Source organism: Adiantum capillus-veneris, chromosome 7 (genome assembly GCF_014529385.1).
Source record: "Adiantum capillus-veneris isolate H3 chromosome 7, ASM1452938v2, whole genome shotgun sequence".
Classification (NCBI taxonomy): Eukaryota; Viridiplantae; Streptophyta; class Polypodiopsida; order Polypodiales; family Pteridaceae; genus Adiantum; species Adiantum capillus-veneris.
The window spans coordinates 92,078,473-92,094,422 of record NC_140937.1 but is presented as its reverse complement, the minus strand read 5'-3'; the positions used below and the strand labels follow the sequence as shown (position 1 = coordinate 92,094,422).

General features: G+C 42.8%; 1 protein-coding gene across 4 annotated transcripts in view; it reads left to right on the top strand.

The window, feature by feature from the left end:
- CPSF73-II (cleavage and polyadenylation specificity factor 73 kDa subunit-II) overlaps positions 1 to 14,969 on the top strand; it is a 94,555-nt gene extending 79,586 nt beyond the window's left edge. For all 4 annotated transcript variants that reach the window (XM_086516227.1, XM_086516226.1, XM_086516228.1 and 1 more), the window contains 3 exons: positions 12,635 to 12,776; positions 12,859 to 12,955; positions 13,612 to 14,969. In XM_086516227.1, coding sequence (XP_086372353.1) covers positions 12,635 to 12,776; positions 12,859 to 12,955; positions 13,612 to 14,604 — 1,232 coding nt within the window. In that variant the 3' untranslated portion in view covers positions 14,605 to 14,969. The remainder of the gene's footprint in view (positions 1 to 12,634; positions 12,777 to 12,858; positions 12,956 to 13,611) is intronic.
- Positions 14,970 to 15,950: the final 981 nt, after the last annotated feature.

Sequence of the window (15,950 nt, the reverse complement as noted above, 5' to 3'; positions counted from 1 at the left end):
TCTTCGCCGGCCCACTCTGATGTGTGGGTCGTGCGGTACTTGAACTTCATAAAGGTTTGCAATGCTTGCTTCTTTGGGCCGCGCCGAAAGCGACACAAAGTCTTCTATGGCTCCTTTGATGCTTCAACTTCGTCGAGAGTCCTGCTTCTTTCGTCTTCAAGAATCTCCATGGCTGAAAATTCTTGAAACCATCTCCAACACAAAACCATGAACATACCCATTCCATGTAAAGTGAAGGAAAAAAATATTGTCTTCTCTAAAGACTGTGCATGCAATGTAGATGAACATAGAGACGGAGTGACAACCCGTTCATCAAACACATGCGAACAATGCGCTCGAATCTTTTCTGTTTGATCGAAGTCAATCAACTGTGGCAAATCACAGTGGAAATGCCCATGCTTGGTGCTCATACTATCATGTGCTCGTTCAGAAACTGTGTCATGCCAAGGAAGATACATGGAATGTGACTTCTTTACATACAAACTTTTCAGCTTTCATGCACAATCCGCATACATTCGTGCTCATCCATGAGAGCAACGTGCTCAACATACAATATGTCATGCCTAGCAAAAGGGATCACATAACGATGCTGACTAAAATACAGGAAACCTTAACGAATGAAACACTCGAACAATGCGTGCGTATCAATCATGCGAACACATAATCCTTCCTGTGATGGTTCTTGAGACCTAGGCATGAGAGCCAAGATCTGTTCTTCCTGACGGGGTTCTTCTTGAGTGGGTTCTTTTTGAGGGGGTTTTGTTGACCTAGGCTCGAGAGCCAAGATCGATCCTTCGTGATTGATCGAATCAACAACGAGGCTAGCTTCGCTAGAAAAAGCATCCACTAACACATCATCCTTGTGAACAATCACATCATCTTCATGCAATTCATCATGCTTGTGAGAAATCACATCTTGATCATGCAAATCATCATGTTTGTCATTGTCATCCAAATCATTATGCAAATCATTGGCATCCAAATCATCATGCTTATCATTGTCATTCAAATCATCATGCTTAGCAATATCATTCAAATCATCATCATGCTTCAAATAATCATGCAAATCTTGTGTATCCTGCTTTGGAGAAGGAGAGACGGAGAGTCTCCTTTCCGTGATTCTGTGCAAAGTACGCCTGTACTTGAGAAAAAAGTCGCAACATCTCTTTGTTCTGTCAATCGCTATGTTCTTTGAGGGCTTTGTTCTCACGATCAAATTTTGCTTGTCTTTCTTTTGCTTTCAAGCGTGCTTGCTCGTTCTCACGCGCTATGGCCGCCATTCTTTCTTGGTACCGGCGCTCTATGGCTTCCATGTCTTCTTCGTAGGCTTTTCTTTCTGCTTCTCTTTCTTGGTCCAACTCCTCCATAGGAGTTCGTGCAATCTTTGTCGTAGACGGGGAAGGGTCGGAAAAACCTCCTTGTGGGGAAAATTCTTCTTCGCGCCTCTCATGCTCATCACCTCCAAGCGAAGTATCCATTCCGCTTCGAGTGATGACCATTCTGCAATCGTGGGTTCTTGTGGGTTCTTGGGGGTCTTGGGTTCTTAAGTCCACGAGGAACTTGGGTTCTTGCGGGTCTTGGGTTCTTAAGTTCACGAGGAACTTGGGTTCTTGCGGATCTTGGTTCTTGGGTTCTTGAGGTTCTTGAGGTTTTCTTTCGCTTGCAAATCGCGTTGGAGAAGAATCTTCTCTTCACCCGAGTTCTACCCTTTTCTGTGGGCGCACCCCTTGGCGGCCTTGCGCTCACACCAAGGTTGCTTTTTCCCACCTCACATCGATTGGCCGGTCGCTAAGTGCACGGTCCGCTCTCAATGATTGAAAAGAGACACAAGGGGAGGCTGGACAAGCCCTTCTTTCTTGGGATTCCTAACACTCTTCAACAAAACACGATTAGGAATCGCCACGCCCAAGTAAACTTGGGTTCGTGCGATCGCAACAAGCAAAAAAAATTCTTGTGGTTCTTGTGGTTCTTTCCTTGAGTAATGCAGAACACTTCCAAAGCTCTGATACCAATGTAAGGTGTAGCGGAATGAATGTTGTGTTTTCTCAAGATTAGTGATCTTTATTGCTCAAGGTTCCTTTTAGTTCTTTAGGGAAAGAGAGAGCTTTCCATCTTGTAGAGTGTTGTGGTCACGAACAAAGTGAATGGATATTGTGCGTGCAAATGAATGAGACTGAGAGAAGGAGAGAGCAGAGATACGACACCGAGAGGTTTGTAAAACCCTCCTCCGAAGGCCCCACTCTCGTCGGCGAGAGTGGTCTACTTTGATTGCACACAAAGGTGTACAATGCGTATGCAATGGACTGATGCAATGGGACTATGCCGATGACGACGACGACTCGATGGCTGAAATCTGTGATCTTCTAATTGCTGAATTCGGGGACTGTTTCGGTGGCTGAAAATGACTGTTTTGGCTGCGTTTTTCGAGGCTAAACTTGGGGAACAATCTGCAACCTGATTGGGGCTGATCTGCTACTGATCTAACTGTTGAAAACTGCGTTTTCTTACCGCTGAAATTGCAGGTCAAAAACGCTGGCTGCTGATCCAAAACGCTGGGAAATTCAGCCGTGCTGGCCTTAGCAAAAATGTTAAGGGAATAGGCTGATGCTGAGGTTCGAACGCTAGTGATTGGTGTGGTTCTGTCGTGGGAAAACACCGGGGATGGGCTGATCTGCAAGGGACTAACGCCAGAAGGGGGGAGGACTTCAAGGCGAGATATGCTCTTTGAAAAACGCCAAGGGAGGGATGGTGATGGGGGTCATGAGGGGGGGTACTGCTGAGAAGTTGCATGTTGAGCGGGAAGCTCTTGTTGCCTCTTCTGCCAGAAAGTGTGAACTTTGGTTTGCTTATATATCAACTTAGCAAAATTGCCCTACCTACTTTTGTTGGAAAGTCACTTGAAAATAATAAGTGAAAATCCCAATGAATAGGCTAAATGCACTGGAAAATTTCCCTAATTGATGCGAATGGATTCTGATGGGAATTTCGATGATCATGCTTTGTGCAACTGGAGGATATGCATCTACACTAAGTGACTGGGCATGCACGGTCTACGAATAGACTCACAAAAGTGCCAGATCACTGCTAATCTAACTTGATCGGACTGAGTGAACCCTGCTGTGGTGTAGCTTGTCCACGGACACATAGGGTTGGGATGTGTCACGTGACAGGACTAGAGAGCAAAAGGGAGAGGAGCTAGGCCTCACCATTCCTTTGTCTACCAATTCTTGTACTTGCCTCATGATCTCCTCTGGTTGACCTTGTGAAACTCGATAGGGAGGTTTGTTAGGCAGTGAGCTTCCTGTTAAGAGCTCAATTCGATGGTCATCATCCCCTCGTTTTGGAGGTAAGTCCATAGGGATATCATCAATGAACACATCTTGGAATCCTTTTAGAAAGTTTGACAAGTCTAACTCTTCTTGATTTCTACCATTCACCTTTGATGAAACATTAGGACCTTTTAGGGATTCTTTGACAAAAATCATGTACGTAGAAACTGAGCTTTTCATTGATTTATCATGGGCGAGAGGATTTACAAGTGGTATAGTACGACCAGACTCATTAGCATCTATATACATATTCTTTCCCCTGTAGGTGAAGTAGATTCTCCTTTCAGGGAACTTCATGTTGGCAGCCATGCGGTTGAACCATGGTATCCCTAGGATAGCATCCTCATGTTGGAGAGGAGAGATGAAGAAGTCTTCTTTGTCGACATAGCTTTGGACATGAAGCCTCAACTTCCCAATCAAGGGAGTAACGGAGGCTTGCTCTCCCTTGAAAGTGGCATCGACAGTTACAGCATCTCCCATCTCAAAAGCTTGAATGCCCAATTTGGTGGCCAACTCCATTGATATGAAGTTGAGAGTAGAACCAGGGTCAAACAAGATGAAAGCATCATGCTCCCTTACCTTTCCCCAAGCATAGGAGAGAGGTGATCCTTTGCAATGAGTATCCTCTTTTGGAGCTTCGATAGTGGAAGCTCTAGGAGTCTCATTGCGAGCATTTCTTTTGAGGCAAGAACGATAGCCTTGTCCTTGCTCCCCACACTTAAAACATTTGTGATCCTTGCGAAAATTTTCAAGCTCTTCATGAGAGAGTTTATTTTTAGCTTTGTAAACTCCTTTCTCCCTGGACCGATTGTTGTTGTTGTTGTTGGAATGGCCGTGGGAAAAATTTTGGGCATGAATTTTTCCCTTTGCATCACTTTTGTCTTTACTTTCCATGGGTTTGACATTCCGTCTAACCCCTTGTTGGAAATTGATGCGTGAAGCAACCATGGTATGGTGGATTACTTCGCTGATAGAGTCAGGCCGTTGAGAGTTGATATACTCGGCCATTTCTTCAAGTAATCCCGCACAGAATTGTTGTTTTTGCTCAGCAAAGTTTATCTTTTGAAAGACAATAGCCTTGAGATGTAAATCCCAAAACATGTCCACATATTTGTGGATAGACTCATGAGAGAGAAGCTTTAAACTCCGCCATTCGGTGAGCACTTTGTCCTTTGCATCGCTTGCAAGGAATTGCTTCGTGATGGAAACTCGTAGAGTTTTCCATGTCTTTGGGGCTTTGCCATTGCCTCGAAGGCTAGCCCACCATTGACGAGCCGATTTTTGGAAGTGCATAGCTACATGGCGTAGCTTGGAGGACTCCGTGAAGCCCTCGTCTCCAAAGGCCGCATCAAATTGTTGGATGAAGGTCAATACTTTGTCGGTAGCACGAAAGGTGCCATCATAGGTGAGAAAAGAGATACTCTTTCCTCCCTCTTTGAACTTCTTGAGCTTTTGTGACCTTCGCCATGCAGGGTAAGATTTGCGATGTCCTCCCCTCTTATATTCTCTAGGAGAATAGCCATAGCTTTCATCGGTAGAGGAAGAAGGTGAAGAAGAAGGAGAAGAGGGTGACCTCTTTCTTGCCCTTTTCTTCCTTGGTTTCCTCTCTTCCCTTTTGGAGTGACGAGGAGAAGGACTATGGGTTAACCGTTTTCTCTTGGTAGGAGTTGGCGATCGTTTAGTCCTCCTCCTTCGTGGAGCCACATCTTCGGAGGAATTTAGGGATTCATTACTTTCTTGATCTTTGGATTCCTCCTCTTGTATGGGAGAGAGTCTTCTTTTGGGGGTCTCTTCAAGAGGCCTCGTAAGCTCTCTCTCCTCTTAGAGAGGAAAGGAAATCTCATAAGCACAAAGTTGTTGAGTAACTTTGTCTTGCAAAGTGGGTTGCCCATAGCTTGTTGCAACCTAGTGACAAGATAATTAGCAAACATGGGGGCATCATCATTGGCACCTTCATGTACAAAATCAAAGTTATCAATGTTCGTTCTCCTCTCTTGGTTATTGTCAGCCATGCTAATTAAACTTATGTGTTTACTTAGTGTATGCTTTGGTAATTCAAAAACTTAGTTGCTACTCCTCTTAGCCTTTGAAAATAGGCACTCAAGTATCTACACCCACGGTTCGAATTGGTTAATTATAGAGAGTAGTGGAGTGAGTCTAACATAGCGAAGTTGTCGAGGGATAGCTCCTTTCGGACTTCTTATGGCTCAATAATGGTAAAGCCGTAGGCAAGTCCAAAAAGACTCCATTAATAAGACCAAAGCTCTCGAGGTGTGCATCATATCCCACATAGTGGGCTCAACAAAACCGATAATAGATCCCAGACCCACTTACCCTAATATAATTAACAAAAACAACCATTAATAGGCTACTTAAGTACCTCTCTTCTTAAGTAAGAAAAGAGAAACCAAATGCTCTGATACCAATGTAATGGAAATTGCCTATGAACTTTGGGAGTAGCGGAATTAGGAAATTAGGTGAAGCACTTTTGAGAGATTCTTTGTGAGCATAGCGGTTGAACTTAATTGATGGTAGCAACATAAACATGGTACTTGGTTAACTTGGCATGAACAATACTTTTGCAGGAGAGAGAGTTTGGAGAACATGACAATAGTTGAGGACCAGATTCATATGGAGCCGGTTCCCCCTCCAATAGGCATTTGTATTATAGTTTCTCCCTTCAAGAGAGACTTGGTATAATACAATCTTTGTGTTCCTTGTAACCTAGGTGATGCAATGAAGATGGAAAGCTTCATGCATCACAAGCATAACATAAACTTGAAGAAAGCATTAACTATCCCAAGCCTTAGTCCCAAGGCCTCAAACACCTTCGAAGGTGGAGAGAGCTAGCGGGGAATGAGGATAGGGAAGATGAAGAAGAAACATTCCATAGGAGAAAGAAATAGTTCCTCACTTATCATTACTCTTCCTGCTAGCATACATAATAGCATAGTAATGAAGATGGAGAAGATGGCAAGCTTAAGCATTGAGCATGACTCTTGGTTGGATTTGCATTCCATAGCCAAGAGTGTTGGTGTAGGCTTTCACTCTCACAAGCTTGGAGAAGGAGGTGGTGTTCCTCAACTTTCACCAAGTGAGAATAGCTTTGCAAATGAGTGTGTGTGTGTGGAGTATATCCCCCTAGCACCCCCCCTCCTTGCTTTGGGCGAGTGGTGACCTTTCTGCATGTTGCAAGCTCATTGGACCCCTCTCCCCCTAGCCAATCACATGCAGCATGCAGTCAAGTACATGGGTAGTCTTTTGACAAGTGTCCTCCTTACCCCTTAGAGAGAGAGAGCTTGAAAATATCTAGATATTTGTTAGATGGAAGTAGAAGCTCATTGGACCCCTCTTTAGTCCAACCAATAGCATTCGAGCACACCATGTGGTTTAGCTTAGTTAGAGTCTGACATGTGTCCCATGTGCTCTTTTAGAATTCTCTTAACTTTGAGATTTTTATGCATAGGAAGTTTCTCAAACTTCCTGGAGTTCCCACCTCAAGCACAGCCCTAGCTTGCTTAAGGTTCCCACCTCAAGTACAACCCTAGCTTGCTTAAGTTTAGGTCGGGTTCCCACCTGAAGCTCAACCCTAGTTTGCTCAAGGTCAAAGGACTTTTAACATTAACCATTGGAGGTCTTTAATGAAGCTAACCCTAAGGTCTTTTAATCTTCATTAGTTAACCTTGCTCTTTGACAGACCATCTCTCATTTGAGCCCCTTAACCATTGGCCCCGTGTTGAGATAGATCCGTAAGCACATGTCTATATTCTAACCCTTGTTCCCGTTTATTATCCCATATGAAATGATCAGTTTAATATGAGAAAATCATTTAGGTTGGTTAGATATTAGATATTTAATGACATTACCTCTCTCTTGAAATCATAGTTGTCGTCAACTATAAGGTAAAAGAGATAAAGTCATAGTCAATAGTCAATTTGTCTTAGGGGGTAGAGGATCCTTTTTTACCCTATGACATGATTCCAAGATGGATGACTAATTCATTTGGTGCTTGGGAGACATAGCTGCTGCAAGCATGTCTGCTCTTTAGTCCATTTCATCCTCCCAAGTAGAGTGACAAATTCTACATGGTGTTTGAGAGGCGTCATCCCAAACATGATTCTTAGTATGCATACTACTTAAATTTGTGCACAATAAAGAGAGAATTAGTCTTATAAGACAAAAACATTGATCATTTAAAAGAAACTTGTACATTTGGTTACTCTAATGTAGCATTGTAAGCGTTGACAAGGTTCATACTATTCTTAAGCTGGATTCCTTGCATCCATCTAGCATCTTCAAAAGGATAATTTTTGAACTTAATAAGATACCGTCGGATAATCTTACCATGTCGTAGTACCTTGTCTTCATGCCGAAGGATAGCTTTGGTTTCGGGAGGGTCTTCAATAATTGGTTGATTTGGAAGCTCTCCTTTGTAGGGCTTGAGTAGGCTCACATGAAAAGCATTGTGTATGAGCCAATGATTAGGTAACTTGAGTTGATAAGCCACCTCATTGATTGGCTTCAAAATTTGAAAAGGACCATAGTATCTTTTTGCTAGTTTAGCATAATACTTTTGATGGCCCGTAGGATTTTTGCCCGTTGTTTGCCTCAATTGAGCCTTAGGAAACTTAAGTAAGACCCAATCATTTCCTTTGAACGTTAAAGGCTCTTCTATGCTTGTCAGCAGTAGCTTTTTGCCTTAGTTGGGAGATGGATATAGCCTCCTTAATCTTTTGAAAAGATGTTTGCAGGTCACGGCTATACTCATCGGCAGTGAAGATCTTCCCATGTATTTTAAGTAGCAAGGGACTTTTAGGTCTTCCCTCTATGATTTCAAAAGGTGCTTTTCCCGTAGAAGTATGGATAGTATTATTATACACATACTCTACAAGAGGTAAGTACTTTTCCTATTGTGAGCGTTGATCTACATGTGTAACATAGGTCTTTAGTAGATCAAGAATCGTAAGATTGGCTATCTCACTTTGGCCATCCGTTTGTGGGTGATAGGCCGAAGAGAAATTCAATCTTGTACCTAGATTTTCGAAGAGACCTTTCCAGAAATTATTGGTCATTCTAGGATCTCTATCTGACAGGATGGATGTTGGCAATCCATGGTGTTTGAAAATCTGTGATATGAAAAGAGTTGCCATTTGGTGTGCCTTAATAGTCTTCTTGACAAGGATAAAGTGTGCTTGCTTGCTAAATTTGTCGACTATTGTCCATGTTCCCGTATTCCCATGGATAGATTTTAGTAATCCAAAGATAAAATCCATGGATATACTCTCCCATGGGGAATTAGGAATTGGCAACGGCTGGAGTAATCCAGGTTGCTTCCCTCTATCATACTCGGTCTTTTGGCATACTACACATTTTGAAACATACTCTTGTATGTCCACTTTCATGGTAGGCCAATAAAAGTACGTCTCTACTCCTCGAAGAGTAGGTTGAATGCCTCTATGTCCCGCATAGGGAGGACCATGGGATTCATACATGACTTTCTCACGAAGGGAGTGGGTAACACATAGCCTATTGCCATGTAGAAGATAACCATCCTGCAAGGTGAATGATTCTTCTTTCTTCCCCAAAGCAAGGGCTGACATTATGTCTTTAAAGTCAGGGTCAGTAGCATACTCATCTATCATAGAAGATAGATCATTGTGAGTTGCTATTGACACAGCATTAACTTTTGGTCGTCGTGAAAGTGCATCAGCCACTTGATTGTGCTTACTAGCAAGTGAGCAATGTGGAAATTAAATTGTGAAAGAAAATTTGCCCACCTCATTTGTTTGTCGGAAAGCTTTGTTTGCGTCATGAAGTACTTGAGACTTTGATGGTCTATTCGTAAGATGAATGGAGTCCCCAATAGATAGTGCTTCCATGTGTCTAGGGCATGTAGAACAGCTAACAACTCTTTCTCATAAATGCCTAAGACCTATTCATCCGTGTTGAGCCTTCGGCTCTCATATGCTATGGCATGCCCTTCTTGAAGCAAGACTGCTCCAAGGCAATCACCACAAGCATCACATTGGACCTCAAATGGCTTTGAGAGATCCGAAAGCATAAGGATTGGTTGGGAATAAGCTTCTCTTTGAGCTTGTCAAAAGCACTTTGCTCCTTAGCAGTCCATGAATATTTAACGTGTTTTTTTGTTAAGTCATGTAATGGTCCTGCTATTTGAGAGAATTTTGCTATGAAGCGTCTATAGTATGCACACATACCAATAAAGCTTCTTAGCTCATATAGATTCCTTGGATTAGGCCATGCTTTTATTACCTCCAACTTTGATGGATCCATACGGATACCATCTCGAGAGATAGTATGACCTAAGTATTGAATCTCTTGAAGGCAAAAATCGCTTTTCTTTTGATTGAGAAAAAGCTTATTATCCCTTAATGCTTGAAAAATCACTTGGAGATGTTGCTTGTGTTTCTCCAAGGAATTGGAGTAGATGATGATATCATCAAAGAACACTCCAGTGAATTTGCGGTAGGGTCTAAAAATTTTCTCCATTAATCGATTGAATGTAGCTGGTGCATTAATCAAGCCAAAAGGCATGACTAGATATTCATAAAGGCCAAACGTTGTACGAAACGCGGTCTTTAGGATATCTTCATTCACTATCCTTGTAGCCACTTTTAAGGTCAATCCTATTGAAGTAGGTAGAGCCTTGTAGCTTATCAAACAGACCTTCTACCCGAGGTACAGGAAATCTATTTTTGATAGTGATGTGGTTTAGTACGCGATAGTCCACACACATACGGTATGTATCATCTTTCTTTTGCACTAAAAGGACTAGAGAGCAAAAGGGAGAGGAGCTAGGCCTCACCATTCCTTTGTCTACCAATTCTTGTACTTGCCTCATGATCTCCTCTTGTTGACCTTGTGAAACTCGATAGGGAGGTTTGTTAGGCAGTGAGCTTCCTGATAGGAGCTCAATTTGATGGTCATCATCCCCTCGTCTTGGAGGTAAGTCCATAGGGATATCATCAATGAACACATCTTGGAATCCTTTTAGAAAGTTAGACAAGTCTAACTCTTCTTGATTCCTATTATTCACCTTTGATGGTTGCATCATGGCTCGCATACCCCCAAACACTGTTCCTAGCATATACTGTTGATTTCCATGCTCATAACCGGCCATGCTTTGAAACACAAACCCACCTCCAAAATACCCAGGATGTATCGTAGGCGGTGGAAATACTTGAACTGGTGGAACTTGTAGAAACTCCATAAACCTGGGATTTTGCATCAACTGGGTAAACTCATTTACAGCAGCTACCAGTTGTGTCTTGAGCATGTCCTCATCTAGTTGCCCAGTCATTATCCCTTGAGAATATGGTGCAGTCACATCAATAAAAGATACAGATAGGGGTGGCCATGAACTTTCACCAACCTCATACACCGTAGGAATAGCTTTTCTAACTTGTGAAGAGGAACCCTCTTCTCTGGTGTCGTCTGTCCTGTCAGCCATAGTTGAATTCCAAGTACTTGTACTTTGTGTCTTCGCCCAAAACAAACCAAGGTGAAAAAGTGATGTAGGCCCGGGCGACAAAACCATGAAACGGGCTTGTAGCCTTACTAAAGGGCGGTAAACTTTAGCTTTCACACGTAAATAACCGTCTAATTTCCTTGCACTTTAAGACATGAAGAAATTTCACAAATAAACCTGTATCTCGAATTCACCACTTCAAACAATCCACGAGTTGGTAGCTAGAGTGCTCCCAAGTCGACAAAGACACCATGTTGGCCCCAAAGGTTGGTGCCCCTTTCGGTATTTTTTTATTTAATTGCAAATAAACGACCCGAACACTTCCACCAAACACTCACCAAGGTGTTCAAACCTGTCAAGGGCTGAAATTGCAGGTTTTCGACCCAATTTTGGCAGCAAAACCCTTGCAGGTCAAAAGTACATGTCTAGGATGGTTTCCCTTGCATTTTAGAAGCTTTCCGGTGAGCTGCAGGCCAATTCCAGCATGCTGTAATTTGCTGTTTTCGTCACTGTCAAGTGCCCAAAGTCCTCTATAAGCACCCCTTCTCGAGGCGCCCTTGGTGTTATCTTGCAGTTTAGGTGCGAAACCCTGAACCTGCAAATGAACACAGCAGACTGTAATTCTCATTTTGGATCGTTTTGAGCGGAGCAAACATGTCTACGCGTGTCTCGGGAGCCCCGCACGCAATGGGACAGTTCCCCTGTGATTTGGACGAGCTTTCATGCGAGAAAAGTTTCCGTTTTTACAATTCATCGCGATGGAACTATGTGTACCTATGGGGGATTAGCAATTAGCTAATCCAGTTCCTGTTGAGAGGCTTTTGACTTGGCAAATGCATATAAAACCCACAGAACTATACATGGTCACCTGAGTTGCCCAACTAGTGGATCATCACCATATGTGCAAAGGGGAGAGAGAGAGATGCACAAGAGCAAATCATCGCGCTACATGAGTCAAGGGGAAGAAGGGAAGCTTTCCATTAAAGCTTCAAACCTGAAAATCCACCCACAAAACTGAATTCAGCCTCCCTTCTCATATTTGGGCTCCCTGTCTTGGGATGAGAGCTTCTAGATGTGTGTTGGCCTGCAGATTTCTCTCCTATTGCCATGTGTCCAGTTTGCCCATTGGGTTTAAATTTCCTAGTACGCACCACCAACTTATAAAGTCCTGCAGAGGGCCCTAAAAGACTTTAATCGAGCCTAGCCACTCCTTAAAAGACTAGTCAGATTTTAGTGCCGATCGGCCCAACCATCTCGTGGCTGCTTGGCCTTGACCCCTGTGGGTGAAACTCTCAGCCAACGGCCGTTTCATACTGGCCATGCAATGTCCGGGCATTTGTGATTTCAAAAAGGGAATCCCAAAAATTAAATAAAAATCTTGGGAAGGAAACCAACAAAGAAAGTCAGTGTTTGTCAGAGTCTTGTGATAGCAACATTGAAGAAAGGGCAAAATTATTGCCGAGAGACTTGAGGATGAATGTGGTGATACCCTCATGGAGGGACGAGGAGCAGTAAGAGGGGGTTTAAAGGTACGGTGGTGATGCGAGAGCAGCCCAGCGGCACATGCAAGTGCTCCAGCCTTGTGTCTGCAAGATTAGGTGGCCCGGAGGAAAGTGGTTGCGAGGGCTGTTATAAGGGCAGGGCCACATGTGCATCCAAGAGGACTAAGGAATGTGCACATGCATATGAAAGGGAGTGCAGTAGTATATTTGCAGATGATAATGAATGCCTGAGTTTTAACTATTGGGTCATTGGTGATGTCATTGTATGTTGAGACACAAGGCATTAAACTAATTACTTCTATATCTGATCACAGTGTCCGTGTTCGATCGATCGCAACTCAATGCTTCAGGGCCTTGTGTTCTGTTTGCAACTCCTGGGATGCTGAATGGAGGGCTTTCCTTGGAGGTGTTTAAATTGTGGGCTCCATTTGAACAGAACATGGTCGTGTTACCTGGGTATATTCTTGCTTTAAATCTTTGAAAAGTTAATGTCAATACATGACGCTTTGTCAATTCATTAAAATTGTCTATTTTGCAGATATTGTGTTCCTGGGACTGTTGGATACAAGTTGATAAAGGGAAAATCTTCCAGGATAGACATAGACAAGAGAACACATTTGGAGGTCCGCTGTCAAGTATGTTCTGGCCTGATAGCTTTACTGAGTTGATTAGATCTTTCCTTCACATATCATGTATAGAACAAGCATTATGGAAAGGATGTAAGCAAGCATAATAAATAAGAAGCATTCTCGAAATCCAAAATTGTTTTTTTTATAATGGTAGTCATTCTGATGAAGTTTTTTTGTGTAATCAGCGGCTTTGGTCAGGAAACTTATTGTTTTGTCAATTGCAATTCCCTGCAAGTGTTTGCCTTCCTGAGCAAGATCAGCTGTTTGTAAATAGAAGAGGGACTTAATTCTAGAATCCAGTAATTTGTTCTTAGTGCCCCGGAACAAACAATCTCAACCTATTGTTTTAGACATGAATAGCATCTCTAGATTCTAATAAGCATACAGCATCACAATCAAACTCCAAATAATTTTTCATATTAGACGCCACCCAAACATTAGGCTAAGGTCTCCACACATGCTTATGAACAAAAATTGCAAATCTATCTTTTTTTTTCTCTCAGTAGATTTTCCGTTAGTTAAGTACAAATTACCCTAGCTACGACTCTCTGCGGAATATTGTCTTATCTTAGCTAATTCAGTGCGAGGATATAACACATGGAGATGTGCATTAGTCATTGAACTTCGAAGTCTTCGTTTCACATTCTGTTAACTTTTTGCAGGTTCATATGTTATCTTTCAGTGCACACACTGATGCAAAAGGAATCATGGATCTTCTTAGACATGTAGGCGCAAAACATGTCATTTTAGTTCATGGAGAGAAGCCCAAAATGGCTTTGCTAAAAACCAGAATAATATCAGAACTGGGTGTTCCATGCTTTGATCCTGGCAATGGTGAAACTGTCGAAGTTCCATCCCGCCTTCTTGTGAAAATCCTAGCGTCAGAAAAGTTCTTGACCAATGCTCGTCAACCGATTTTGGGATATACAGAGGCAACAAGCAAAGTGGGTGATGCCAATGTGTCCGATAAAATTTTGAAGGGAGTGTCAGTTCCAGCGGTGAGCGGCACACAGTTGGGAATTCTCATGATGGATCAACACAAAACCATTCAGGTTCTACATTCCCAGGAAGCATTGGATGTTCTGAATGTTTCTCAGCATAAGGTGCTCTACAGGTGCTATTGTCCCGTGTACATTACAGCCGGTGATGGTGGTAAAGGTACTGCAGTTGTTGGAGAGCCAGCCTTGAGTTTGGCAGAGGAAGGTGAAATTTCAGAGGAGCTTGAGAAACCAAGTAAGAAGCACTGTACGGACATGGAAGATACGTTGGGCTCTAAACAGCAAATTGAACCTATAGCTAATACTGTGAAAGACATTGCATCAATGGCCAAAGTTGCAGAAGACCCCCATGATACGTTGCATCTCAAAGAGGAGGAAGGAATAGCTCTTTCTTCAGAGTCAGGGAATGTACTGCAGGCTGTTTACACGCATTTAATTCGGGGGATTGGCAGTGGTTTTGTGAGAAAGCAGGACAGCTGCATAGTTGCTAATTCACTGTGCATTAGGGTCAGCCCTGAGAACTGTAAGAAAGCTGAAGTGGGAGAGGCGGCACCCTTTATTTTGGATTGTGTTTGGTCTGCTCAAGATGAGAATCTGGCACGTCAAGTGATGGCCCTATTAAGCACAACACAATTGTCACCACTAACTACAATATGAGACAGAGCACGTGCCTTGATTCCTTTACCTCGTTCACATTTCCCAGTGCTTTTCACATTATCACTCTGAAACAGAAGAACCTCTACACTAGTAAAGCCTTACTCATATGCAGACTCTTACGTGTGCAAGGACATGAGTGTCTTGGGAGTACTCCAAACAGGCCAAAGCCATCCCTGTATGAATTTTGCGAGAATGAAATACGCATTGCCTTCAGCTTGTAGCTCCTATGAGAATGAAGTCCTGGTGTTATACTTGTACAAAAGTCTGCCATTAATTGGAAGTAGCAAGCTACTACAGGTCTGAGCCTGGTTGTAGAAGAGTCCAGGGGTCTAGTATGCATATTGCAAGATCTTCTCTTTTACCAAGTAATTTGCCAAACCCCCCCCCCCCCCCCCCCCCCCCCCCCCCCCCCCCAACCCAAAAGAAAAATCCCTCACAGAGAAAGAATCTTCTATTAAATACATTCATACCCCAAGATAAAATATGCAAAAGTGCCGTTTACTAGGAGGCGTTGTTCCGATACCTTTGACTTGGATTATAGTTATGTTAGTCACAAACAGGAGCCCTACATGGTCGAAGGTTCAATAAAACAATGTACAGTACAATGGTTTGAAGACATGCCATGCATGTGTCAAGATAAATTATGTAGGAATAGAGATTGCTCGTTCTAGAGTAGTCATATCAGTGGAGTAGGACATGAAGGTAGTCACCATTCAAACCCCCAATCCCCCTCTTATGAATTTAGAGGACTTTTCTATTGGTAGCCCCATCTGAAGCAGCTAATGCTTCTTCCTGAAGCATGAGTATACCTTAGCTTTGGTTTGGCAATCACTGAAACAGTGGTCTATACCCATTTTTGGAACATGCAATCATGAGACAACCTTGAAGTCACTCCTATATCCTCCAAAAGGAAAGAGTATGGCTCCATGGTTAGCATGACCTTAGAAGCCAGACATTGCCAAACCTGATCATGAGGTAGAACTATTCGCAACAATGATCTTGGCCAAGCCATGTGAGGATCGTAGAAGTGGCCAACACCTCAGATTCAAGGAGTTTGTCGCTTGTAGATGTGGAGGGGCTTCAAGTTGTTATGCTAATGAAGCACCAAACAGTTGGGATTGCTTACATATAATTGTATGTTGTGCATTCTAAATGTGTTATGGCAGTGCCCGTTGGCCATGTAGGATTATGTTGAGGAATAGAAACCTAGCATGGAATGAAGACATATCTTGTTGTAGACTCCAATGTCTTGTTGCCCTATGTATGTATAAGACTACATGTGCTACAACACCTATCGTCTTTCAAGCGTAGATATGTGCTTTCATGAGAGCATCATCCCTAGCTTG